The sequence below is a fragment of the Hypanus sabinus genome, chromosome X1 (genome assembly GCF_030144855.1).
Source record: "Hypanus sabinus isolate sHypSab1 chromosome X1, sHypSab1.hap1, whole genome shotgun sequence".
NCBI lineage: Eukaryota > Metazoa > Chordata > Chondrichthyes > Myliobatiformes > Dasyatidae > Hypanus > Hypanus sabinus.
In genome coordinates, this window is record NC_082738.1 from 43,843,697 (window position 1) to 43,868,978 (window position 25,282).

A 25,282-nucleotide genomic window follows, 5' to 3' on the forward strand; every position below is an offset into this window, starting at 1 on the left:
TTATTTCTATTCTATAACTAATTATAGAATAATTTCAATTCAGCAGTTTACTTTAAATTGCTAAGCTTAACTATAAAAGTCCTTACTTTTTGAACACGTTATTGTGGAACCCTTGAATTTGTAAGTAGTAATATAGAAGTATCACATGACTAACTATAAGATACATACTTTCTAGGAACCGCTCTCGAATATTTCGGATTTGGCAACCATTCACTCAGATCTCAACTTACCTGTGCCAGAACCTATTGTGCTCACCAATAGCCACGATGGCTTGGACAGTACAATGAGTACTTCAGTAAGAGATGTCTTTCAATTGTTAAACAAGTGTATGCAACTGATCTTGAAAGCTTACAATGTTATTATGTAATATTTTGGTATCATTTTCAAGGCAAAGCAGTGCTCTGGTGTGTTAATTTTGTGGTTGAAAATTACATCACACATTAGCGAGACTCTTAAAAGGTATGCCTGGCACAACTGAGCTGGATATCCACAAATATAAAGTTTTATTTACCCCAGGATTTCAATGTTGGCTGCTGAGCAGTGAATAAATGTTTCTTGTTGAAACAGTGAATAGCTTTAGTCTAATTAATGACACATCTTTATATCAACATAAGCAGCTTTTCTGCAATTTCTGCCCACCATGTCTGTAAATCTCAAAATTCCCTGAGCTGCATGAACTAAAACTGATGCACTGATCCAAATGTATTGGGATGTGAGCAGTATTTTAAAAACTAGTGTTATAACTGAAAGATTCTTTGTGTATTTATCATCATCATTTCAAAGTAAAACCAACATCAGAGCTGTTGTGACTGACTAGAACTGAGTCAGATGGAAGTTGTAACTAGGAAATATAAAGGTCTTTATTGACACAGTGAGTCTCTGTGAGTGAGAGAGAGAGTGAGTCCAGAAAAATCAAAGAGAATCTCACTTTCCTGGCATGACGTTTTATACTTTTTCAACACAAAGATAAATGATTAACAACAGTTCCAGTTGCTATAATCATCTACTTAATTTTAACATGTTGAATATAGTCACGTAAATTTACAAAATTACATACTTAACGTTGGTAGCACATCCCAACTAACAAAACATCTTTGAATATTCAATACTGGTGTCCGTTCCATGAATATACCACAAACCAAAAGAACTGCTCATGAACTGCTCATTTAGTGACAGCGATACAGTTGTAACAATGTGCTAATACCAGGAACATACACTTAGTTTCTTTTCCTATGTAATTTCAATGGGGCAGAATCAGAATGGTTGATTTCACTATCCACAAAGTATTAGTTGAAAGTTAAACTGTGTACGGGTTTTGTTTCCCGAAGACTGGTTCTCATTTTAGTTCATCCATAATTTCATAACTCCAGAACAGTCCCTGATATACCAGTCTGCCCCTGGACAGAAACCTGTCCCAGGAAGGCCAAACTTTAAGGAGGATCTAATTAAGTAGGGAAGCGAAAATGCCAGTCACTTGGGATCCACTCCCCATTTACTTGCTACTATATTCCTGTGTGGATCTATATCTGCACTTCTATAATCCCTAACTGGCTAAAAGTAAGACAAGCACAGAAGGCAATAAAACATTCCAGGCATTTGCTGACATTATCATCCCACTTGTATTGTACACTTGTACACTTGAATTCTACTGGAATGTAAAATTCAGCTTTGTTGTTTGTGAAACTTTGATTGTTGACTCCTTTCCTGCTTGCCTACTCTGGGATACATCACACTCTTATCTTCGCCCATTCAATTTCTGATCATTGAAACTATCAGGCATGGCTGTCAGGAGTTACTCTGTAGGCAGGGAGTGCAAATAATTTCCTAACTCCAGTATGATCCCTACTGTGCATCCTGGGCTTATACAGTAGTTAGTAAACACGAGATTAGCAATAATTTTGAAACCAAAACGCATCCTGAAGTCTGACCTTGCACTGTGCTCTGTGCTGCTCTGTGGGATTTCTCCGGAGCTTTACTTTTCAATAATATGGTTATTCATAACCTTACTGATACTGATAATTGCCAAGCTTTGAACTGAAATAGAAACCGCAAATGCTGGAAATACTAAACAGTTCCACCCACACCTTTAGGATGAGAAATAGACCTAACGTTTCGAGTTGAAGTCTCTTCATCAGAACTGGGAAGGAAGCCACAAGGAGCATATTAATCTGCAGGGAAGGTGTGAGGGGGATGTTGGGAATAAGCAGCATCTGATGATTGAATGAATGTGAGGAGTTAGAGAATGAGAATATCGATAGAAGAATGTAGGTATTGATAAATGTAGAGTAGGGAGGCAGGTCTGAGAGTTGGAACTGGGCATATCCTCCATTTTTGAAGGAGAAATAAAAAGAGGAAAAAAGGTGGGTGGGGGAGGAAGCAACAAACAAGGTGAGTCAATATCACAGATGGATGGCTGATACAAACAAAAATCAATTTACCTGAAATGGTAGAATTCAATATTGAGTCCAGAAGACATGAAGATGAGGTATTGTTCCTCAAACTTTCATTGAACCTCATTTAACTGCAAAGGAGGACCATAGACAGATAGGTCAGCACGGGAGTGGGATGAGGAATTAAAGTGACAGGCATTGTAAAGCTCAGGGGCCCCTTCAGACTGAACACATAAAGCAATTACTCAATCTGCCTTTAGTTTCTCCGATGTAGAGGAGACCACTTTGCGAACACAATGCAGTGAACTAGATTTCAACTGATGAGTTCTTAAAAAAAAGCATAAGAATATAATTTCTGTTCATTATTGTTGCTTTTAGCATATTTTAGAATGTTGTAACATAATTCTGAGTAAGGTATAATGGAAACTAAAACTACTCACAGTTTCAACAAGCTTCAGACCAAGATTTCTGCCAGCATTTTATCCTCTCATTTGTGTTGGAGCCAGGTACATTTCTATCTAACATTAGTGACTAGATTCATTACTGCACAGAGGCCAAGATATTCCACACACTCTACAGCAAAAGTAAAAAAAAATAATTATCACCCAAATTGCAGAAGTGGATTTGGATATCCAATTTAAATTCTTCTAAGGACCCAGAAGTATAGTAAGGTCACCTGCCTCAGGAAGTGTGCTTTGCTGTTGAAATTGCAGTTATACAGTAATCCTCACATTGGGAACCTACCTTGTGCTGTCTGAATGGGCACCTTTTTGTAACTCAAGCAAGAAGGAAGAACGGATAGAGTAAATTTTAGGTAACAGAGAATTATTGGAAAATATCTTCAGAGGTCTATAGCAAACAGGAGAGAAAGATTAGGCAGGAATATGAAAGGAATATGGATAATACTGCATAATGGATTGTCAAATGAGCTAAGGAGCAAGTAGAATAGCAGTATTAGAACAGCAGTGCATGGAATAAGGTTTTAGAGTCACTTGAACATGGGAACAAAGATACTAACATTGATTTGAAGAAACATTTGTATCCTAGCAACAAATGAGCATCTTCCTCCATTCCAGTCATAAATTTGGCAATATTTGCAAGTTATTTTGGAAGTCTGATTCAAGTTTCCATTTATCATTGTCAAAACTAGTAGATTTACTAAAGATGTGAGGTTTAATCTGACAGATATGTCTTTGTTTTAATTTATTTAATCCTTTTATAGTGCTAACTGTAAGATAGTTAGCTAGTGCCAGGCAATAAATTACACTTCATTTAAACAATTGCAGTGATACTGTTTAAGAACTGTTTAAAATCACTTTCAGTAACTGTTTGCTTTTATATTGACCTGAATAGTAATTTGCTGCAGGCTATAAATTTGACTGAGCAGGAAGTTATTTCAGAAGGGAACTATGACATTGGAATGCATTTGGAATTGGCAGTTCAGTGAGTCAATGGATATTTGGCTCTAAGTAATCCTGGAATTATCCAGTATATCTACTGGATGTGGATAATGCCAGGTGTCTGTTAAAGTACAATATGGGAAACAAATTCTTAACATATTAAAACCAGTTCTAGTATGTCAGCACCTTCCAAAGCTGATACAATTGATTTATCATGGCTGTTAGAATAAGTAATACTATTCAGAAACATTTAATCCTTAATCATACAACCACTTTAAGAGTTATAAATAGCTAGAGAGGAGAACAAAATTATCCAAGATATATATTTAAGATCATCGGCAATTTAAAATGGCTGTTAGGGATGTATAGAGATAAAATGTAGCAAGAGTTATTAAAACTGGTTTAAAATTAGAAAAGAGTGTGAATTATTGATGGGGCTCGATGTAGGATATTGAAAGGTACTGGAGTGGCATTTTCTCTAACAAAGTTTAAATCTGTTTGAAAATGAGGATTGGTACAAAATTTCACTGGATTCTTCCTGGTAAATAAAGATGAGGATAAAATAGCACAAGATTGCTTCCTGTCATATTAGAAAGAGTTGCTTGTGCTGAAATGAAATTCTCAATTGAAGTATCCTTATTAAGGCAGACACTTCCTTAGCAACAGGCAAACCACAGGAGTAAGATAATATTGAGTTCAAGAATATTTTCTGTATGGTTTTGTTACTTTTTAGGCTTGAAGTAATTACAGATTTTCATTTAGATGGCCAATAGTCTAGTGAGGTGGCACAGTTGTGTAATGGTTACTGAAATTGTGTTACAGCTCCAGTAATTACTGTTCACAGTCTGTAGGAGTTTGTACGTTCTCACCATGACCATGTGGGTTTCCTCCGGGTGCTCTAGTTCTCTCTCACATTCCAAAGATGTACTGTTAGGGTTATGGTTAGTAAGTTGTGGGCACGCTATGTTGGTGCCGTAAGCATGGTAACATATGCAGGATGCCCCCAGCTGACTTGATTTTGATGTCCCCTAGTGGACATCGCATTTCACTGTATGCTTCAATGTACATGCGACAAATAAAGCTCATCTTTAAGGGGTAGAAAATGCCCAGCACATTCATTGGCATCCATAGAGAAACAGTAACTAGTTCCGAATCTTTTCAAAAATGGGATGCTGGATGGAGTTCCAAGGGTTGAAGTTCTGAGTGAAAGACTTGAAATTAGCTGAATTAGTTGTACTTGCTGTGAGAATGTTTTGGGATCATTCTTAACATTGAAAAGGTTCATAAGTTAATGGCAGAGCATGTGAAGAGCAAGCCACAGATTTCAGGTGAATTAATGGAGCAGTGTTTTGAGGATGTGTAAAAAGCAGTTACAATACATCCAAATAACATAACACTCTAGTTTTCAGTTTCCACTTTGCCTCTTGTCCATTTCATTATTTTGTTATATTTAACTTGGCTAATCTCCCAAAAGCTGTAACCTTTAAGTATTGTCTCTATCTGATTTCTTCCCTTGTGCTTTTGCCCATGAACTTGAGGCATCCTAAGAATGCAACCTTGTGTCCAACCTTGCTCCAGTTCCTGCTTGCCTGTCATCACGGTGCTTCCTAATCCACATTGGATCCCAATTAACTATGGCCCCTTCAAATTCATGGTGTTGTTTTCAGATCCCTCCATGACTTGCCCTTCTCTCTTATCTTAAGAATCTACTCTGAGTAGTCTTTGTCCCTTCACTTCTTCACTTCCCTCCAGCCATAAATTTATGTTTAACTCCAAATTTATGGTAACCATCCTATGGCTTAAGCTGTGGAATTTATTTCTTCAAACTATCTCACTTCAAAACGCTCCTTGGAATTTGCCTTTTAACCAGACCAGGCAATGTCTCCTTTTGAGGTTCAGTCCCAAATTTTGTTTAATGATGTTTTCCTACATTAAGTGCTCTATTTAGGATATGATTATTAGACGAAGTGCATGAAGGTTCACCAGACTAGTTCCTGGGATGGCAGATATGGTATATGTGGAGAAACTTAGATAGGACTGTGTTCTTCAGAGATTGGAAGATCGAGAGGTAACATGATTAAAATTGACAGTCTTAGAGGGTTCTATGGGGTAGTTATGGAGAAGATGTTTCCTTTGGCTGAGGATGCCGGGAGCCAAATCCACGGTCTTTGAAGGAGAGTTCGGTCATTTAGGACTGGAATGTGTTCCAAGGATAGTAAACCTATAGAATTCTCAGGCGTGGTGGCTTTGAAGCTGGAGTATTGATTACATTCAAAATAGATCAATAGATTCCAGATATTACAAGGATCAAAGGATACGGAGCAGCAAATGGTATTGAGATTCAAGATCAATCATAACCAAATTTAATAACATAGTAAACTTCAGAATCTGAATGGCCTGCTGCTCTTATTTCTCATAATCTCATTTAAATGAAAATTGTTGTGTCTGCATGTTCTTGTTATCTTTTTATGTTTCCTTGTAATTTTTCAATAATCCACCTTTAACTTTTAGCACATTTAAGCATTTATTTCAAGTCCTATTGCCTTGTTAACTATAATGCTGTTTAGCTTCACTTTCTACTTACTCCTTCCCAGATCTTGGAATTTGATTTATAATATTTATTTCACTAATTTCAGTGCAACATAAAGAAGAGAAAGCTGGAAGACGGTGAAACTGATTGTCCAGGTACTGGAAACTTGCATGTAAATTATAAGTGTTTTCTTTTCATTGATTTTGCGATGCTGTTCTTACATATAATTTAATTTTTTAAGAATTCAAATTGTTTAGGGAGTTAGGGTTATTCTGATTGTCATGACAAGTGAAGATGGAGCCTAAAAGCAAGTTACCATGTTTCATGTAAAAGCAAGCTACCGAGTTTCATGTTTTCATGAAAGTTCTTTATGAACCTGGTTTGTTTAATGCTCTCTCCTCAGCCTGATTTGCTGATTTCTCCAGCACTCCATATTTAGTCCTCAATCTTCTACTATGTCTCCCCATCATAAAAATACATTGTCTCTACTGCTTCCTCTATTAATGAATAGGTAGCTTACATAAACTGCACTGAGAGAAATTAAGGTAAAATAATATTTATCCATGCATTGCCCATGGATGCAACAGGCAAAAATACATAGGCCTGAGAATTCTATTGCATTCTTCAAGGCTTTTGTGCACCATGCGCTGTATTTTTTTTGTAAACCCAATCACCAATTGAGGTTTAGTACTAGAAGCATTGTTGTTCTTTGTTCTTCACAAGTGGACACCCGAGGGTATGCAAACGGTATGGGTGTCATACACTGAAATGGGCCTTGAGTTTGAGGCCACCTTCTGTGTTGTTAAAGCGGGCTGGTGTTCTTGACCAGCATCTTGCATGACAAATCTTCTGCCCAATTAATTTCCTCTGTGTGCTCTGCTGTGCACGGTACCATAAGATTTTGGGTATGGTTCGGTGGACAGGGTCAGTTTTGTTGTATATGATGCCTCATGAGGGGGAAAATATAGCTATGGTATATAATTCCTACTAACCAGGAATAGAAAATGTTTTGTTTTTGGAAGGAAGTGTGCAAAAGAGGAGGCTATACTTATAACTAAAAGGACTAGTACTGACAATTTGAAAGAAAAAATACTTGTCAGTTAATAGTTTAGAGATCAAAGATAAAATGTGTTCATTTAAATATTCTAACATGGGAAGAAAACTGAAGAACTTTTCAAACAATAGAGAGATGTGCAGAAAAAGCAGAATTATTCTGGGAAATTTTATCTCCAGTCACCCAGCGGATGGGTCAGGATGGAGTAAACTGGTAAGTTAGTTCATTATTGTCACATGAATAAATAACTTTGTTTTGCGAGCCATCCAAACAGATCATTTCATTGCAGCAGTACAAGAACAAAGCCGTAACAGAATGCAGAATATGGTGTTACAGTTACAGAGAAAAGCACAGTATTAGAATTTATATTTAAAAGAGGAGAATGATTAAAGGGAAGTAATAAATAGATCTACAGAGAACAGGTTGCAATGAGCCACCATTCTCTGACACTTTCTTGAAAAATGAAAGAGAAAGAGGATATAAAGTAAACAAATATTGGCAGATTCCACTGTATAGTATGTCAGGGTGGCTGCAGGCTAAGGCCACAAATAAATGAGGTTAGCTGCTTGGGAATAATTGCCATAAAGATACAAAAATAAATTATTACCTCTGTTGTGCTTTATAAAAGTTACCTATCAACATTTATGCAACTAGCACTGACAGTATCCTCACAAAGTAGCAGAAAATGTTACTATTTCTGGCTCTTTGATTTGCTACATCTAGGGCATCTTGGCAGATCAATAGCAATCAGTTATTTTACAGTAGTGCTCATTCATTTGTTTTTGTACCTCTAGCTTACCCAATTTTAGTTATTTGTGTCAATATTTTTATCATCTGTTATCATATTTCTTTCACCCAGTTATTCCTATCTTGTTCCAATCCAATGTATATTATTAAAATCTCTTGGAATTTTACTTTAAATGTATTATAGATTTCTTTTGTTAAGCTCATATGAGTTGAGATAATTTTAATAGTCCCTTTTTATCCTTGAACTATTAACTGAGAGAACTTTAAAACTTGTCAGCATCAGGCTTTTTTTTTTGCAGCATATGTGACCTCCTCCATTACATGGCCTTCCCATAAGTACAGCATTTTTTTTTTAATTCCTACGTGGTTTCCTGTAAAATTGTGTATATCTGTTGCTAATTTCTTGATTACCTGGGCATTGTAATGTACTTTGTGCATATTTCTGGATCTTAATTTGCATCTGTCACTTTTTGGTGGAACTTTTCTACATACAACTTATCAGTCTCGCTTTACTTTTTTCTTTACATGGCCACTTTTTTTTCCCAAAATTTTTAATTGTGATGTTAACCCAGTCTATTTTTATTCTTTTTCACAATTCATTCCAGTTTCTTCAGCCTGCCTCATCTCTGTTCAAATGGTAGTTAAGTTTCATATTCATCCATTTTCCTAGTTCTTCTCATATGCTGTCAATCCTTCTGGCTTAATTCTCACCTTCCTTTAGAATTAATACTTGTCTCATACACCTAATTTCCAACCTGTTACTAAGTGTTGAGATCCCCAAACTAGAATTCAGCCTTAGATTGTCAACCTTGAACTTCCATTGCACAAGATTCCTCCTCTGCCTTGAGGAATAACCACAATAATGTGTGTGCCCTACGTGTATGGAGTTCTTAATTACCCCTTTAATTCATGATTACTGAAAACTTTTGCCCTTTAAAGATCTCAAAGTTCTAATCTTAAATTGTTTGTATCATTTTGTTACCAACTTAGGCCATTATCCATTCAACTATTGGCAGCATATTGGGTCGATAAATTTTTGTTTGAAATCTTTTACCTTTGTTGAAACATCTTGAGGCTGACAGGGACCACTCAGTATTTTATACTAAAATTCCCCTTGCCCGTGAGGTTCTTTCATGTCCTTGCTGGTGAGTTCAATGATTGAGTGCAGCCTCCGGTACTGGCCACTTCGATGGTGAGCTTTTCAAAATTGTGTGTGTTGTAATTGTTTTCCTCTAATGCTTCTGGCCCCAGAGTCTGAAGTACAATCCAAAATTAATTGGCTTTTGAGTGCTGATAATTACTTATCCTTCTGATGGCTAGTATTTTACATCTGTTAAAGCAGTGTCAACATTTTGAACATCTTTCAGTGTTGTTGAGCAGATGTGAATAAACAAATTGACATGTTTATTCAGCATTTATATATTTATTACTATTTTTGAAAGAGGATATTTATTTTCTCCAAACATTACAAAGGTACACTAAAATTTGGCCCAGGCTACCATTTTTATTTGAGTGGAGGTCTGTAAGCAAGATTGTATATACATACATGTAGACATACAATAGCCTGATAGTTCAGTTACTCTGCTAGCAGCCAGACCTCTGGACCGTTGATCCCAGTACATGAATTCAATTCCCACCAAAGCAGACGTGGAATTTAATTTAAAAGTAAATAAGTCTGGAATTTTTAAAGCATAATAACAGCTGTGAAATGACTGGATTGTTCTAAAAGCCAATGTGGCTCCCTAATATACTTCAAGATCAGCTCACTTCAGTCACAGTGACTGAAACCACTAGATTGTTGCAATAATTCACAGGTTCGCGTAACACCTTCGGAGGGATGAGCTCTGTCCTGGGGCAGTTAGGAATGAACAACAGTTGCCAGACATGTCTATCTCACTCTATACCACTGCCACAAGATAACAAACTTCATGATATATGTCTGTGTGGCTAAGTGGTTAGGGCTTTGGGCTGGTGATCTGAAGGTCATTAGTTCGAGCCTCAGCCGAGGCAACGTATGTGTCCATGAGCAATGCGCTTAACCACACACTGCTCCTGCATGTTTATAGCCCAATGGCGGCGGTTGGTGCAGTATGGACAAGACAAGACAGTGATAATAAATCTGATTCTGAAATTCTTTAAAAGCAAATCGTATACCTGTACAGTTGATATTGCACAGGAAGAAGCCATTTATCCCATCACTGGAGCACCTTGCTAGTTCCCTTGCCCTGTTCTATAGCCCTGCAAAAGTTTCTTGACTATATGTTTATCCAGTTTGATTTTCAAAGCCACAGAAGTGCCTGTCTCCACCACATTTGTGTGCAGGCAGTGCATTCAAGGTTTCAGCCAGACATTGTTTTTAAGAAAATGTTTTTTCTCTAGACTTTCCTAGTTCTCTTTTATTTGGTACTTCTGATTTCTGATCCTTGAACTTCTATTTGAACGAAACAGTAGCCACTATCCAAACTGTTCAGGCCTCTTATTGTTTTACTACTACTGTCAAATTTCTCCTTAGCCTTCTCACCTCTAAAGAAAACTATCCCAGTAACTTGTCTCTCATCCCAGGAAACATGCGCATAAACCTCCCTAATATCCTTCCTACAACGAAGCAACCAAAACTGAACAAAATACTCCTATCTAAGACTCCAAAATCATTTTATAAAGGTCCTACTTCATTTTCAAATGCTCTGCCTTTGTGAATAAAACACAAACTTGTGCATGCCTTCCTCAGTCTGCCCTGCCTCTTTCAATGTTTTTTGCATACATACCTCCAGTTTCCTCTGCTCCTGCATCCCTACTAACCAAACTGCAATTGGAGGAAATTGGAACACCTGGAGGAAACCCACACAGTCACAGGGAGAACATAACAAACTCGCCATGGACAGGACCAGCGGTCAGCATTGAACTTGTCCTCTGCTGCTGTGAGGCGACAGCTTTATTCCCTGTGCCACTATGTCACCCATGAATTCACTATTTAGTGAACCATGTTGCCTGGCTTTGCCACTTTGTAGTAGCATGGCGGTAATGTTTTAGAGCTCAGATGTGACGCAGCCTTAAGTGTGCAGCCTCACTTTGAAAACAAGTTGACTTAAACATTTGGTAATACGAAACAAAACTAAAGTTATTTTTTTGTTCCCAAACTTAATTTTCACATTATCCAATATCTGAAATACAATATGGTCACTGACCCAGTGATGATAAACCTTTGGACCAGGTACCTGCAGGAATCTGAATAAAATATGGAAAATGCTCAGCAGATCAGACAACATTTATGGAGAGAAGCAAAGCTAACATTTCAGGTCAATGCTTTTCATTGTTTATTCATTTGAAATATTGCCCTCGACTTCAGGTTAGAGGAGTAAGATTTAAGGTTAGTGACAAAGGAGTACAGTTTTATATATTTGATTATGAGCAGCATTAGTGCTGTGACTAAAATTTAAATCTTTATCTGTGGAGATGTGATTGAGGAATGGTGGCATTATTTCATTGCTGTGATTCTTAAGCAAGTCATTTCATGCAGGCAGAACTTTCCTGTATCTGCAGTTCCAAAATTCCAATGCAGAAAGTTATTCAAACAAACTTCATCCAATCCCATATATAATCAGCAATCTACATATAAATTTGGCAGTTCCTCCATCAAACCACAAGATTGAAGATTCTGAGGGGTGGACAATTCTTCTGTTAACATACAGGATTTGAACTTTAATCTAAAATTTGCTTGTGGCATAATGCTGCACTCCAATACTTCCCACCTGACAGATGCATCCTCCACTTGCTGGTCAGTGAACAGACCCAAAGAAGTTTTAGTTTTAGGATTTGAGGTGTAAAGCTTCACAATGTCAACTACTGATAACCAGATGGTTGCTAAACAATGATGAAGGCAGCAAGGAAGTTGCTGAAAATGTAGACATGCAGTATACCATTCATAGTGCAATTTATATTGAAGAGCCAATGCATGCAATTTGACACTTGTTGTTCAGGAGTAGTTGCATGGTAAAGCAATGTATATTCAGCTTTTTAAAAAGAAATGCAGGTTAAACTTTCATGTTACATTTCTTAATGACACCTTTAATTAGTAAAAAGAATGGGCCTTTTTAGATATGTGAATTTTAAAACATGCACATTGCTTTCCCAGATCGGTTCTTGGAAACTGTTTTTCCACAGAGTCATTAACAAGCTATAAACTAACTTTATGAATACTTGGAAAAGAATATTGGCAGGTCTCAAGTACTTTATCATCCTTAAAGTACTTAAAATATTTCTTACAACAAAATTACATTCTGTTATACTTGGTGTGTGACTGCCCAATTACAACTTTGTCCTGACTAGAAAATCCAGCTGAAGTTGTTCACATTTGGGGATTTGTAATTCCTTTTGTCAGATTCAGGCACTACAGATGAATCGGACTGTTTGTTTTGAGAACTAAATGTGCAAAATGCTGGAAGCATTTCAGCAAATGGGTCAGTTGATTATCTACTATTGTTGCTGCCACCTGAGCTGTTTTGAAGCAAGTCCAGTGTTCAAATGTGAGCCTAGATTTTCTTTAGATTCTTTTGAATTTGCTCTGTAGTTCCAGCAATTTCTGTTTATGTTGCTGGGAATCAGCAACTATATTAATAGCTTTACAGTACTGCATATTTTTGAAATCCATTCAACAGGACATGATTAGGCTTATGACTGCAACCTGATGAATCTTTTACTGCTTGATTTGATCTGACAGTTTCTATAACTTCGCAGTTTCAGGTACAAAGGTGTTTATAATGCCAAATGGAATGCTAAAGAGCAACCAGCAACTCGTGGAGATGATTGAGAAAATAAAACCAGAAATCAGAACACTTATGGAAAAGTGCAATACAGTATGTATACAGGGAGCTGTCCTTTTGGGTTGCAGGTGGGCCAGATTCCATGTGTTATTGTTCTGTACTTGAGTGCTTCAGATGAAACTGAGCACAGCCCCACTGGTCTGGTATGTCTTGCACTCACTGATCTGTAGACAAATCATGCTGCAAACTCCACAGAAAGAAAAGTAATAATGATTTTCCCTATTCTTTATTTGGCCTCAAGACACTTTTGTATTTTAGAATTGGAAAAGCCAATTGAAACTTGCACAGTGTATGTTTTTCATAAAATTCCACATTTTGCAATCAAGCCCCAGGCCTTTTTACATGAGGCTGTAAACTGGAAAAATAAATGAGATTCTATGATATATTTGGAAACTGGGCTTCAGAAAGCAAATCAATGCAAGTTCCATGTTTTTGAAGTATGAATCATTGGTAATTGGTTTATTGTGACATGTACTAAGATGTAGTGAAACACTTCTGTATGCCTTTCATAAAGATCGTACCAAAACAATAGTACATCCAGGCAGTAACAGAATGCAATTTATAGTGTTGTTGGCAATCCTATCCACTTGCTCATTTCTGAATATGTTACTGGTATACTTCAGCTGTGAAGCTTCTAAATTTTGAGTTCATAAACCAAAATGTGTATAAAGTCATAAGACGTAGGAGCAGAAGTAGGCCATTTGGCCCATTGGGTATGCTCTGCCATTTCATAATGGCTAATTTATTATTCCTTTCTACCCCATTCTCCTGCCTTCTGCCTGTAACTTTTGACACCATGACTACTCAAAAACCTATCAAACTGCACTTTAAATATACCCAATGACTTGGCCTCCACAGCTGCCTGTGGCAATGAATTCTACAGATTCACCAACCTCTGGCAAAGAAATTCCCCCTTATCTCTGTTCTAAATGGACACCCAACTATTCTGAGGCTATGGCCTCTGGTCCCAGACTCCCCTACTGTAGGAAACATCCTCTCCACATTCACTCTATCTAGGCCTTTCAATAACCATTAGGTTTCAATGAGATCCACCCTTTCATTCCAGAATCATTCTGATGAACCTCCTCTGGACCTTCTCCAGTGCCGGTATATCTCTTGTATAAGAGGCTCCAAAGAACTCACAGTACTCCCAAGTGTGGTCTGACCAATGCCTTATAAAGCCTCGGCATTATTTTCTTGCTTTTATATTCTACTCCTCTTAAAAAATGAATGGTAACACTGCATTTTCCTTCCTTACCTCTGACTCAACTTGCAAGTTAACCTTTGGGAAATCCTGCACAAGGTCTCCCAAGTCTCTTTGTGCATAAACACATACAAACAAGCTGGAGGAACTCAGCAGGTCGGGCAGCATCCGTTGAAAGGAGCAGTGAACATTTCAGGCCGAGACCCTTCGTCAGGACTGAAGAAGGAGGGGGCAGGGACCCTATAAAGAAGGTGGGGGGAGGGTGGAATGTGCCAGGTGAAAAACCAATCAGAGGAAAGATCAAGGGGTGAGGGAGGGGATAGGCAGGAGAGGTGAAGAAGGACTGTAAGGGGAAAGCACTATGGGTAGTAGAAGAAGGCAGAATCATGAGCGAGGTGATAGGCAGCTGGAAGAGGAGGCAGAGTGAAAGTGGGGGGGGGGGGGGGAGGGAGAGGGAGGGAATTACCGGAAGTTGGAGAATTCGATGTTCATACCAAGGGGCTGGAGACTACCCAGAGGGTATATGAGGTGTTGCTCCAATCTGAGTTTGGCCTCATTATGGCAGTAGAGGAGGCCATGTATGGACATATCCGAACAGGAATGTGAAGCTGAATTGAAGTGGGTGGCAACCGGGAGATCCTCTCTGTTGTTGCGGATGGAGCAGAGGTGCTCGATGAAGCGGTCCCCCAATCTGCATCGGGTCTCACCAATGTAGAGGAGGCCGCACCAGATGCAATAGATTACCCCAATAGACTCGGAAGTGAAGTGTTGCCTCACCTGGAAGGACTGTTTGAGGCCCTGAATGGTGGTAAGACAGGAGATGTGGGGACAGGTGTAGCACTTATGCTTGCAGGGATAAGTATCAGGTGGGAGATCTGTGGGGAGGGATGTGTGGACCAGGCAGTCGTGGAGGGAACGATCCCTGCAAAAAGCAGAGGGGTAGAGAGGGAAATATGTCCTTAGTAGTGGGGTCCTGTTGAAGGTGGCGGAAGTTGCGGAGGATAATATGCTGGATCCGGAGGCTGGTGGGGTGGTAGGTGAGAAGGCAGAATCTCTCATGATTCTGCCGCTTTCTACTACCAATGGTGCTTTCCCTTTAGATTCATTCTTCACCGCTCCTGCCTATCCCCTCCCTGCTTCCCGTCCCCCACCCCTTGATCTTTCCTCTGATTGGTTTTCCACTCCCCCCACCTTCTTTATAGGGCCCCTGCCCCTTCCTCCTTTAGTCCTGACGAAGGGTCTCAGCCCAATACGTTGACTGCTCATTTCAACGGATGCTGCCCGATCTGCTGAGTTCATCCAGCTTATTTGTATGTGTTGATTTGACCACAGCACCTGCAGTGTACCTTGTGTTTACTCTTTGTGCACCTGATTTTTGAATTTTCTCTCTTTGTTTACTTGGAACACTATGTCACTTAATTGGGACAGGAAACTGTTACTGAACAGTTTCTTACTAGCATCAGTTGCAAGCGCTTATGTGGCCGTTAGACACTACAGCATGTTTAGAGCAAACAGTTTTTAAATAGCTTTGCTTGTGTTCAAAAAGCAGTCATTTTTGTCACTGATAATTGGTGAGTAATAAGCAGTAAGACAATTCAGAACTGTTATGAAACTGGCTAATTGGGGCAGCCACTAAATTGGTCTCAATTTGTCCCAATTAACCAGAATCCGCTGTACCCAAAATCCCATTCCCTTCCTCATAACCCTCCCTTTTCTCTATCATCCACGTTCCTAACTAAGAGTCCCTGATGTTCTACCACCACCCCTGGCAGAGTGTTCCATGCACCCACCACTCTCTGTAAAAACAACTTGCCTCTGACATCCCCCCTATATTTTCCTCCAATCATATTAAATTATGCTCCTTTTCACTAGCCATAGTGATCTTGTACAAAAAGATCACAGTTGGAAGGTGTTGAAGAAGCCTTGGCAAGCAGGTTCGTTTCATCTACTGGTACTCACTCCAGCCACAGTGCAAAAATGACGAAAGGCAGAAACATCCATTGTTGTGGATGGCATGACAACCAATCAGCTGCCTTGTCCTGGGTGTCATTGAGCATCTTGGGGAGTCATTCACTGCAAATTACCTACTGCTGTCATCTTTTTGTAGCCATGTCATTTCAGTATCTAATTTCTGGGCAGTAGTGACTCACAACATTTGTGATGGAGATTTGACAATGAAAATATGTTTAAGCACCACGAGCTGGTGGTTAAGAGATGGTCATGATTAGGCAGGGGTGTTGGAACAATGAATAAAATTGGGCGGTATGCTAGCATAGAGCTATTATAGCACCAGTGATCCATGTTTAACGCTGTCTCAGAGGAGTTTGTACATTATTCCTGTCACCACATGGGCTCCGGTTTCCTCTCACATTCCAAAGACATATGGGGTTGTCGGTCAGTTGGTTACATGCATGTAATTGGACAGAGTAGGCTCTAAGAAATCATTAACACGAGAAAATCTGCAGTTGCTGGAAATCCAAAGCAATGCACACAAAATGCTGGAGGAACTCAGCAGGTCAGGCAGCATCCAAGGAAAGGAATACATATTGCCTGACCTGCTGAGTTCTACCAGCATTTTGTATGTGTTGTCGAAGAAATCCTTTCCGTAGTTCTGACAATATTGAGGACCATTGAGCAGCTGTTGGTTAAATGCCAAGTCAGTAAAGCCAATTTTGTTCTGTTTTTTTCTTCCACACACTCATGAGCCATATCATATTACTCCACTACACACACAAAAAAGGATTAGTGTTCCAGATGGAGCTTTTTTTTTGAGTGTTGTTATCTGAGCTTCCTGTAAATGTTTGTGCAGCTGTGTAATATCCATTTTATTAATCAATGCAGGTTAAAATGTGGGTCCAATTGTTGATACCAAGGATAGAAGATGGCAACAATTTTGGTGTTTCTATTCAGGTAATATCCTTCATTGTGTCTTGTACTTTAGATTTTAACTTGCTTATTTTCTGAAGCCTTGTTTAGTTAGCACCTAGGTTTTTGGAGTGAGTTTTTCTACACATGGACCTGGACATTGTGAGCGGGGGGGATTGGAACAGTGGGCAGAATATTATGACATGATATTTTCTGCCTAATATCTTTGTCCTCGCTGCCTTGTTTTATTTCTATCTCATTTGCAATTTCAGGAAGAGACTGTTGCAGAACTTAGAACAGTTGAAAGTGAAGCTGCTTCATACTTGGACCAGATCTCTAGGTAATATACACATCCTGATGTAGAAATAATTTCCTGAATTTATTTATCAGCCTATTTTAGCTCAAGCATGTCAGATCACAAACTGTATACATGGAATCTCTTTAAAGTTTAATAGATCATTGAATTTTTATTAATCCTCAGCACTACAATAATATTAATGTTTTAGGTATAGCTATAATTACCCTTAAACTTTAATAGAAGTAAATTATACACAACCTTCAGCCTATAAAACATGTTTTTTTCAGATATTACATAACAAGAGCAAAGTTGGTGTCCAAAGTAGCCAAGTATCCTCATGTGGTAAGTGGAATGAGCTTGCATTTTAACTTGAATCACCAAAATTAATAAAAAAAAATTCAGATCACTGAATGGGCATTGAAACAGATATTTTCTGCGATAACAATGTAAAAGAAATACATGGTGTTCTGTTGAGAAAAGAGTCTGTTTTTCTAAAATAATCCATAGTGGGCATAAATAAAGTTCAGATGGGTATACCATATTAGAGAGGAAAAGAGTAAATATTAACAAATTAATTATAAGTTTCTGAGCTTGGTCTTTCTAGGATCCCTAAATGTGCAAGAGTGGTGCGTGTGGCTATTTTTTTTAAAGAAAACTGTCTTAAAAGTACACTGTATCTTTAATTTATTGTATAGGGAGTGGGGAACACAACATATTCAAGAGGCTTAGACAGGGTAGATGTGGAATTGGTTGCCATGTCTGGAACCATTGGGTAATACAGTCCAAGTAAGAGGCCTACTGTTCAGAATGGAGATAAAAAATATTCTTTGTCCAGAGACTGGATTCTTCTTTAGAATTCACTACCTGTGGAGATTCAATTGCTATGAATGTTCAAGAAAGAGACAGATAAACTTTTCGATATGAGGGTCATGGCTAACTCAGGAAAGTGGGACTGGGGGAAAGGATCAGGCAAAGTCTTGGATAACGAAGCAGTTGCAAGGATTGAATGTCCTAATTCTGTTTAGAGGAAAGGCAATTGAACAGCACCTAAAAATAGTTACTCTACTAATCTTATTACTTAATAATGCAGTGGGGAGAAATATTTGCCAAGGTGTTAGTTAATACTAATATCCCCTTAGTTAACTCCAAAGAGGTGACTTACTGAAATCTTTTCTCTACAACTTGGCAGCATATTTACCCTGTACTAATTGATGGGAATATGGTCAATTTTCAGCTTGTTTCTCAAGTACAGTTGAGAGTCTGCTGTCATCCTACTTTGAACAACCAGTGATCTTCCAAAAATCATTATTGGGGAAGACGAAACGTGATTGTACTTCAAGTCTAGTTCATCATGTGACTTGCAGCACCAAGACTCACCAAAACTATTAGCACCATTTTGCATTCACCTTTATTATATAGAACATTTCTTCACAGTGATAATTTATTATTTTTCTTGACTTCAAGATTTCTCTCTCTGATTTTCCAGTAGCATGCTAATTGGCAAAATAAGTTTTTCAGCACAATTTGTCAATTTGGCTCCTCCCCACTTAAACATTCTCCCTACCTGGGTATAGCTTTTCTTTGCAGGATGTCCTTAGCTGTTTACCCCAGTTGGGGTAAGTATTGCTGTTTTCAGGAATGTGTAATGCAAAGTTTGTGCTCCCAAAATAGTTTCCCCTGTACACGCTAAGTGTCAATGGCATGTTTGCAATTGCATAACTACCTGCATATGTCTAGTTTTGACCACTAATGCAGATGCTTCAGGGCTTTACCACAGTTTTGAATGTTAGTGAATGGTTTAACTAAAGTTAGAGTAATACTATGCCTGTTTTTGATTTTAGGAAGACTATCGTCGCACGGTATCAGAAATTGATGAAAAGGAATACATTAGTCTTCGATTAATTGTTTCTGAGCTGAGAAATCAATATGTAAGTATAAATTTTGTCCAAAACAGCAATGGTCCCATGAAACATCTTTTAACGTTACTTTCAGTTTTTTGAAGTCTCAAGCTGTGGGTTTAGTGCATTTTGAACTGGGCCTCTTACTATTTTGTTTTTGCCAAGACAACATCTATTATTACATAAATAACTTTTTTTAAAATTCCTGAACTTCCTATGTGGGAATCTAAGTGAACTCATTGCCTCCCTTCAACATCGAAGAATGGAAATTTTCCTTGTGAATATTTGGAGATTCAAAAACCATAACCTAATTCCCTATTGTGAGGAATGTGGGGAGGTTCAATGTTTTTTTTTCCCATAATGATTAAGGGCACAGAGTTAATCAGAATCATGTGCTTATGGAATGCTTCACTAACAATAATATCCCTCCTCTCCATTTTATATTTTGAAATAATTATGTGGGCATTAATGGTGCAGTGGGACAGAGTCTTTTGACTTGTACTTGCATTTAGTCAAGACTTATTGATTGGATGAATATCCCTTCTCTGATTATGATAGGAACAGAATATGTTGCGATATTCTGACAAAGTTTTGAGAATGACTTAATAAAATCATAAAAAAGTTGGGTTGGGTGGGGGGGAGTCACATATTTGGGGGTTGGTGCAAATTAAGCCTTGTATCCCAAAGTGCAAATTGCTATTCTTTATATCACAGTCTATTGACTACTAGCTCTCTTACTAGATAGGGGTGGGGGGGGGGGGGGGAAAGAGGCCTCTTTTTATTCAGATTATTTCAAAACCCAGCATATTGGAAGTACAGAACAAAAGTTTGTCCTCTCGGGTAATATGCAAGACCAGCACATTTGCAAATCTCCAGGGTTCTGACGAACATTCAATGACCCTAGCTCAGCAGTCAATATGGGTTAATTAGACATGTTGAGATTCTTCCAAGTTGCTTTCTGATGGTTATAGAAACTGTTGCTATAAAGGAGCCGGAAACCTGGGAGTTCTCTCTTTAGATGGCTCATGCAAATTTAAAGATAGCAGCATTTACACTTCGGAGAGACCAATTATGGTAGATTGGTCTTTGCTCAGCTTCCTGTATTTAAATAAATCATTTGTTTACCTACCAGGAAAATTTGCATTCCAAACCAGATAAACAGAAACTATCCATATATTCCTCAGCTTGGCTTGGAACCTTCTAATTGTGCTAAGGCAATGTGTTCATTACAACTTTGCAAGTACAAAAGCAGAAAGGTTTAATGCTTTCTTAGTTACCCCCTCCCCCAAAACCATTCTATTCAATCCTTTTGGCTTAAAAATAACCTAAAATGATATGTGGGCTGTGGAAAGTTAATTTTATAGGATGATCCTATCACAAGCTGTTTAGAGTTGCTACCATCCCTTTTGAGAAAAGCCCCTTTCATCTTAGTGTAGATAAACCGAAAGGTCACCTTAATATTAGATGCTTTGGATTTGATCAAATATATGGGTATCAGAGCTATGTTTGAGCACAGGAAGGTCATTTTGCTTTGCTGTAGAGCACTGTATGTGTGAAATTTCTTTGCATCGCATTCCATAATTGATCCAACTTGAGCTTCTGAACTTACGGCCATTATCTGATTCAATTTTGTTTTTAAAAAAACAGCTAGATACTAAAAACTTCATCGAGTAGTGTTTTGGTTGACTTTCTTTTCAAAACGTTGATATAAAGTAACTTTCAATGTGTAGCTCTGCAGTGAGAAGCCCTTATTTCCAAAAGTTTAAGTTCCTTATTGGCTGGTTCATTTGAATAAACTAAATAACACTCTTGACAGTAAGTTATTTTTATAGTATGCAGATTTTTAAATGAAGCTTACTGTATTTCTTGAACTCTAAAATATCACCAAGGAACGCTTTGTCGAGCACCTCTGCTCCATCCACCAAAAGCAGTGTTTCCCAGTGGCCAAACATTTCAATTCCTATACCCATTCCAACATGACGGTCCATGGCCACTTCTGTAACAGTGAGGCCACTCTCAGGGTGGAGGAGCAACACCTGTTCCATCTGGGTAGCCTCCAACCTGATGGCATGAACATTGATTTCTCTTTCTGGTAATTTTTTCCCTCCCCTATCCCTCTTCTATTCCTCATTCTAGCTTCACCTGCTTCTCACCCCCCCTTGGTGCTCCTCCTTCCCTCTCCCCTATGGCCCATTCTCCTCTACTATCAGATTCCTCCTTCTCCAGCCCTTTGCTTTTCCCAACCACCAGGCATCACTAATCACCTTCTAGCTAATCCTCCTTCCCTCCCTCACCTTTACATTCTGACATCCTCCCCCTTCCTTCTCAGTCCTGAAGAAGGGTCTTGGCCCACGATATCAAATGCTTATTAATTTCCATAGATGCTGCCTGACCTGTTGAGTTCTCCAGTAATTTGTGTGTGTTGCAAAGAATCACTGAATTGTTTTGCCAATTATTGGATACAAGTTATGTAATTCCTTTGCGCCACTGAGATACAAATGCACCATTCCCAGAAGATACCAGATATTTATCAAGTAATGGCAGGTTGTCTTAGACCATTGATCATCTTAGGGACACACTAAAGACAAAATGAGTCTCTTTATGCAGATGATGTTCAAATGTCAACTTTATTCTACTTTGTTTCAATAATGTACTTTAACATAAAATACAAAGAAGGCTTCTGCAAAAGTATGTTCTGTTTTTCATACTGTTTGCCCTTAAGTATAAGAGCCATGATATGAACCCTTTTGGTTTCAAGTCCACTTGATTGTAATTGTCCAACCTCGTGCTGGCAGAGTTTCATTCCAGCTTTGATTCAAACCCAAGCCATCAAGGTTCGTGGTACATTTATTAAGTACGAACACGGTTTACAACTTTGAGATTCATGTTCTCCAGACAGCCACGAAACAAAGAAACGCATGGAAGCTATTCAAAGAAAAACATCAGCCACTGCCCCACGCACAAAAAAAAACCAAATCGCGCAAACAGCAACAAGAACATCAACCCCTCCCCCATGCTAAAAAGCAACAAATCGCGCAAATGGCAACATCAATCCCTCCATGCTTAAAAAAATCGCGCAAATGGCAACAGGAACATCAATGCCCACCCCACCATGCTAAAAAAAATAAGCCATGTTAATGAAGAGAGACTGACTTATTGTTCAGGCCTTCCTAGGGAAGAGTAGATTTGTAAATTTTACATCACATTTTTTTTCCCCTAACAGGTAACGTTACATGACATGATCCTTAAAAACATTGAAAAAATCAAACGACCCAGGAACAGCAATGCAGATGCACTGTATTAACATGCTTGTCTCGTGAAACGGAATCTGACCTTGGTAACCCCAAATATGAGACCATGATTGCCTTGGCTTATTGAGTGAAATTGGTCTTGCTGCAGTAAAAGGAAATTGGTTGGAAAGTGAAGCACAGGGTTAGTTGCATTTTAGTGAAATAAACGATAAGAAAGAATCTCCATTCTTTTATTTTTGTGATGTTTAAGAGGTTTTTTAATCCTCAGGAATCTTTTCCCATTTGCTCTAAAGGATCTTTGTAATGTACAGTATTAGTGATCATAGGAAGCAATTATGTTTAGAAGTAGGTTTTATTTCAAAAGTAGTATTTTTCACATCCATTAATATCTTTAATGTGATCCACAAAAGCTGATGTATAAAATATTCTGTACATTCTGAACGATTATTCAAGTACAACTTTTATGTACAGGGAACCACTCAAAACACGAGCCACATGTTTGCAGGCAGCATATGATAAATGAAAACACACAGTCATTGCACCATACTTTACATTTATTGTCTGTTCCTTTTCACTATCCTAGTCACCTGCACACACCGTTTCTTTTACGAGGAAGTTATTTGAAAATATTCTTTTAAAATAAAGTATAGTGCCGTATGCTTGGTCTGAGCCTCCATAATGGGGCTTAAATGAAGCTAAAAATTCTATTTAAATTACATATTTCTGTGATCTAACGGCCATAAGTTAGAATACTGAACATTAGATTTTCCTGTTAATCCATGCTTTCAGCATTTTATTTCTTGTGAAGTTACTCCCAGTTTTTAAGTCAGTCTCTGCACTTTGCCAAGAATTTTTCACCTTTGATCTGCAAGATGTGCGAATGTTCTGCTCCTTAGTCAAGGGTTTGGGTGTGTGGGTGGGGAGGGAGGTAGGGGAAGAAATTTGCAAGTCATAGAAATTTCTATTGAGCCCAACCTTCAGAACGCGACAACTATAAAACTATATTTAAAAGCAAATAAAACATGCCTCCTAGATACTTTGTGTTGAGGTCTGTATATGATAATCTGTCGAGTAACTTTTTATATACAAATATAAAAATCTGTTTACATCATGCAGTGTTACAAGATAATTACATTAAAGACTACAGAAGTAGGTTTAATAGAGATTGATATAATTGTGTTATTGTGCCAGTTATTATGCTGTGTTTATAAAATCAAATTAATATGATTTTTTTTCAAAATAAGCTTTCTTTATAAGTATTAAAACAAAATACAGATTCTGGAAAGCTGAAATCAGAAGAGAAAATGTTGGAAATACTTAGTATGTGCAGAGGAAAAATACAATTAACCTTTTAAATCTATGGACTGTTATCAGAAATATCTATTTGATGGGCAGATAATGCAGAATTTTCAATCGTGTTTAAAAATACCACTCATTAGTTTTATTCATCTAATTTTGCTGTTGTTTTCTTTCATTATTTTCAACCTTCCTTGCACAAGCATTAACTGGATGTCTGGGTAATCAAAGCAATGAAATATGGCAGTGCTATGAAACATGTTTGTTAATGTACTCTAATTTCTCAGAAAGAATTATAAAAACATGCACATTATGTTTTGCTGGAAACATATTAATGGTATTGCCATTACAAGGATTTAACCTCAAGGTAACCTATATATGATAATCTGAATATATCTGGTCCAACACACTGAAACTATTACTGCTCCAGTGGAATCTGCACAGACTTTTAAGTCTGACATTTGGAAATAATTAAAGCAGGAAACAGCAGCAAAAGATTTTGTTAAAAGCTGTTTCTATATTTTACAATAAGAGTATGCTGATTTAAAATTATTTTTTTAATTTGAGATCGCTACTGGACAGTGTACTTTGTCCAAGCACACTTCCGCAAACTTTCACATGAGCCAGAGCATCATAATACAGCTGCAGAGGTCAATCCAGCATTCTAATCTGGAGCTTTACAGTTAAGATTCAAGATTGTTTAATGTCATTTTCTGTGCACAAGTGTAAGGAGAATGAAGTAACTGTTACTGTGGATCCAATACAACACACAAAAAAACTCACAAGTTAACACGATAATAATAAAAATCACACAATAAATACATAAGATAGCTTGTGTACATAGATTGTATGTCTATAAAGTGATGCTAGGCTGTACATAAGGTGAGAGGTGGGAAATAAAGTAGTGGTGGAGTTGGTGGGTGGAGGTGTTGATCAATCTTACTGCTTGGGGAAAGTAACAAGTCTGGTGGTCTTGGCGTGAATGCTACGTAGACTTCTCCCTCAAAGGAGTAGGACAAACAGTCCGTGAGCAGGGTATGTGGGATTCTTCATGACTGGCCCTTTTCTGGCATCTTTCTGTATATATGTCCTTGATGGTGAGTAGGCTGGTGCTAGTGATACATTGGGCAGTTTTGAGTACCTGTTGTAGGTCCTTCCTGCCCACCACAGTGCAGTTTCCTTAGCATGCAGTGGTGCAGCTTGTTAGGAAGCTCTCTACTGCGCTGAATATGGATGTGACGTGAGTAAAGCTGAATTCTGCTACTCTCATCGGGGTAACAGGCCTCTGGTATTCTGCATCCTTGCTATGTTCCTGCATTTCCAGTGACAGTATGGTGTCAGAAAGCAAGTCTGCAAAATAATTATTTAGCATACACTAGCAAATTTTAAATAATTGAACCGTGGACACCTAACTGAGGTAAGAAACTGTCTCTGCTAATGAAATTTTCTATTTTCTGTTACTCATCTAAGGGAGCAAATATTAGTTTATTCAGCTGATCATCATCACCTGCAACCTTGGTTTATGTGTA

At 38.1% G+C, this 25,282-nt stretch overlaps 1 protein-coding gene across 1 annotated transcript in view; it reads left to right on the forward strand.

The window, feature by feature from the left end:
- The window catches only part of psme3 (proteasome activator subunit 3), a 35,611-nt gene extending 11,021 nt beyond the window's left edge, over positions 1-24,590 (forward strand). Inside the window, exons 4-11 of the mRNA XM_059956504.1 lie at positions 176-295; positions 6,427-6,475; positions 12,856-12,974; positions 16,987-17,055; positions 17,283-17,350; positions 17,596-17,650; positions 19,150-19,236; positions 22,430-24,590. Of these exons, the coding sequence (XP_059812487.1) occupies positions 176-295; positions 6,427-6,475; positions 12,856-12,974; positions 16,987-17,055; positions 17,283-17,350; positions 17,596-17,650; positions 19,150-19,236; positions 22,430-22,510 (648 nt within the window). The 3' untranslated portion in view covers positions 22,511-24,590. The remainder of the gene's footprint in view (positions 1-175; positions 296-6,426; positions 6,476-12,855; positions 12,975-16,986; positions 17,056-17,282; positions 17,351-17,595; positions 17,651-19,149; positions 19,237-22,429) is intronic.
- Positions 24,591-25,282: the final 692 nt, after the last annotated feature.